Source organism: Salpingoeca rosetta (genome assembly GCF_000188695.1).
Source record: "Salpingoeca rosetta unplaced genomic scaffold supercont1.39, whole genome shotgun sequence".
Taxonomy (NCBI): Eukaryota; class Choanoflagellata; order Craspedida; family Salpingoecidae; genus Salpingoeca; species Salpingoeca rosetta.
The window spans coordinates 138777-141632 of NW_004754895.1; the positions used below are offsets into that span (position 1 = coordinate 138777).

A 2856-nucleotide genomic window follows, 5' to 3' on the forward strand; every position below is an offset into this window, starting at 1 on the left:
ATCGCGCAAGACGCCTTTTCTGCAATCACACACACACACACACTCACTCACTCACGCACTCACTCAACTCAACTCACTCACTCACTCACTCACTCACTCACTCACTCACTCACTCACTCACTCACTCAACTCAACTCACTCACTCACTCACTCACTCACTCACTCACTCACTCACTCACTCATATGCACACTCACACACACTCACACACACACACACACTCACTCACTCACGCACTCACTCAATCGCCACATCCACCACCATCACCACCAACTAGGGTGCGCTGGCTGCGAGTCGGCACGGCGTTCGTGTTGGCCGCGATATTCTGGCGGCACAACTCGCATTCTCAGCGCTCATCGCAGAACACATACACGCAGACACCGCTCTCACACGGCAGCAGAAGCAGGTCTGTCCACAGGGGTGTTGTTTGGTTGGTTGCTGTGTATCTGTTTATATGCGCATGTGTGCATGCGTGCATGTGTGTGGTTGTGGTGGCTTCGGTTGTCGGTAACCCCTCCCCTCCGACACACTCCATACGCGCGTGTGCACACCTCGTCTCCATCCCCAACAACAGGAGCTGCTAGCTGTGCTCGGGCAGCAGCTGCAAACGCCGGCATTCCTCATCGCCGCCGTTGGGGACAATCCAGAATTCTTCGCCCCGATGATGGAGAGCGTGACGGTGCGCACACGCATGCACTCACTCATGTCGTGGTCGTCGTGGTAGCGGTGGTGATCATGAGCTCAGCGCACGTGCGAGTACGTGTGTGTGTGTGTGTGTGTGTGTGTGTGTGTGTGTGTGTGTGTGTGTCGCTGGCTGGCTGCTGTTTGCATGGCCCTGATCGCCTTCCCCCATCTCACGTCTCCGCCATCGCCACCACCACCACCGCCGTCAGTCGTGCGTACGGGACCTGGACCGCTCTGGTGAAGACACCACATCTGTCTCTGACGCCGTCAAAGCACTGGCAGCCATGTCCACATTCACACAGGTGCGCGGGTACATGGCAGTGTAACCGTACAGCTGCGGGCATGTGCGCACGTGTGTGTGTGTGTGTGTGTGTGTGTGTGTGTGTGTGTGTGTGTGTGTGTGTGTGTGTGTGTGTGTGTGTGTGTGTGTGTGTGTGTGTGTGTGTGCGTCGCTTGCTTCCTCCACCCCACCCAAACACACGCGCACGCACACTCACATGCGCACTGTGCCCCGCCTCCATCATCACCACCATCACCATCACCATCACCAGGAGTCGCTTGACTTGCTGCGGGAGTATGCGCGCGACGTGGATGCGTATCTCACCGCCCTCTCCCCGCAACCGAACAGCAGCAGCAGTCGATGTGATCGCGCCACACGCACGACGGATGGCACGACAACATCAAGCAGTGATGATGGTGGTGGTGATGGCAGCAGGATGGCGAGTGACGATGGCATCAAGGGTGGTGATGATGCATGGCGTGAGCGGCTGACACTGCCGGTCGGTGACCTCATCATGAAGACGATTACAGACAGCGAATCAATGCCAAGAATGTGTACATGTGTGTTTGAATGATTGAGAGGTGTTCGCACTCATTCATGTCTCGACTCTCGTGACACCACCACCACTGCCACCACCACCACGACTCACAACGTCTTTGCCACACCATCATCACCACCATCAGGGCGGTGACGCAGGCGCTGGTGCTTGACGTGCAGCGGCGGCCGTCCACATACAAGAGCGACTTTGCTCGCCTCTACATCAGGTGCGTCGGTGTTGTGTGTGTGTGTGTGTGTGTGTGTGTGTGTGTGTGTGTGTGTGTGTGTGTGTGTGTGTGTGTGTGTGTGTGTTTGTTTGTTTGTGTCTGCCTGTGTTTGTGTCTGTCTGTGTGCGTGTGTGCGTCTGTCTGTCTGTCTGTCTGTCTGTCTGTGTGACACTGGCTCACTCTGTCGTTCTCACTCCCACTCACACCCCCCCCCCCTTGCGCTCTCGCCTTTGCTGCATCATACACCACCGTCGACCATCACCAGGGCGCTGTCTGTGCTTCCTCCGGTTCCCGAGATGCAGTCGCCACCGCCAGCGCGCGTGTGTGCGGCCGTGCGTGCACGTGTCGATATGCTCCTCCTACAACACTCCAGTTTGCACCAAGTCGGACAAGGTAGGGTGCATGTGTGTATATGCTTTTGTTTGTGTATGTATGCTTTTGTGTGTAAATGCTTTTGTGTATGTGTGGGTGTGTGCGTATGTTTCAGTCTTTGTCTGGGATCGGTCATTGGTCCATACGCACACGCACACACACAAACACACACACACACACACACACACACACACACACAAACACACACACACACACACACACACAAACACCAACGACCGCTCCAACACCATCACATGTCTCATTGCCCCCCCCCCCTCTCCCCGCCTTCCAATCATTCCGTGTCGTCCAGCGTGTGATCTGCTGCTTCGCTGCTGCATGTGGGACGATGCGTACGCCCTCCTCCAGACACACCGCGATGACGTGAGTGATTCGCATGTGTTCGTGTGTGTGTGTGTGTGTGTGTGTGTGTGTGTGTGTGTGTGTGTGTGTGTGTGTGTGTGTGTGTGTGTGTGTTTGTTTGTTTGTGTCTGCCTGTGTTTGTGTCTCTCTGTGTGCGTGTGTGCGACTGTCTGTCTGTCTGTCGGTCTGCCTGCGAGACACTGGCTCACTCTGGCGTTCTCACTCCTACTCACACCCCCCCCCCCCCGGTGGCGTGATTTGGTGGTGATAAAACACCCTACGACAAACAACAAAGCGGCGCTGTTGTTCCTCCCCTTCCTAAAAAAAAAACCCCCCCCCCCAGAGAGGGTGTGTTCAGCCGAGCGTGCACTCGTGAAAATCTCCCCCCACAACACCCC

General features: G+C 56.1%; 1 protein-coding gene across 1 annotated transcript in view; it reads left to right on the forward strand.

Moving 5' to 3' along the window:
* Nucleotides 1-2478, forward strand: part of PTSG_11072 (uncharacterized protein) — a gene marked incomplete at its 3' end in the record, with an annotated part of 4519 nt that extends 2041 nt beyond the window's left edge. Inside the window, exons 6-12 of the mRNA XM_004987934.1 lie at nt 276-404; nt 573-677; nt 892-984; nt 1234-1514; nt 1646-1726; nt 1992-2119; nt 2465-2478. Coding sequence (XP_004987991.1) covers nt 276-404; nt 573-677; nt 892-984; nt 1234-1514; nt 1646-1726; nt 1992-2119; nt 2465-2478 — 831 coding nt within the window. The remainder of the gene's footprint in view (nt 1-275; nt 405-572; nt 678-891; nt 985-1233; nt 1515-1645; nt 1727-1991; nt 2120-2464) is intronic.
* Nucleotides 2479-2856: the final 378 nt, after the last annotated feature.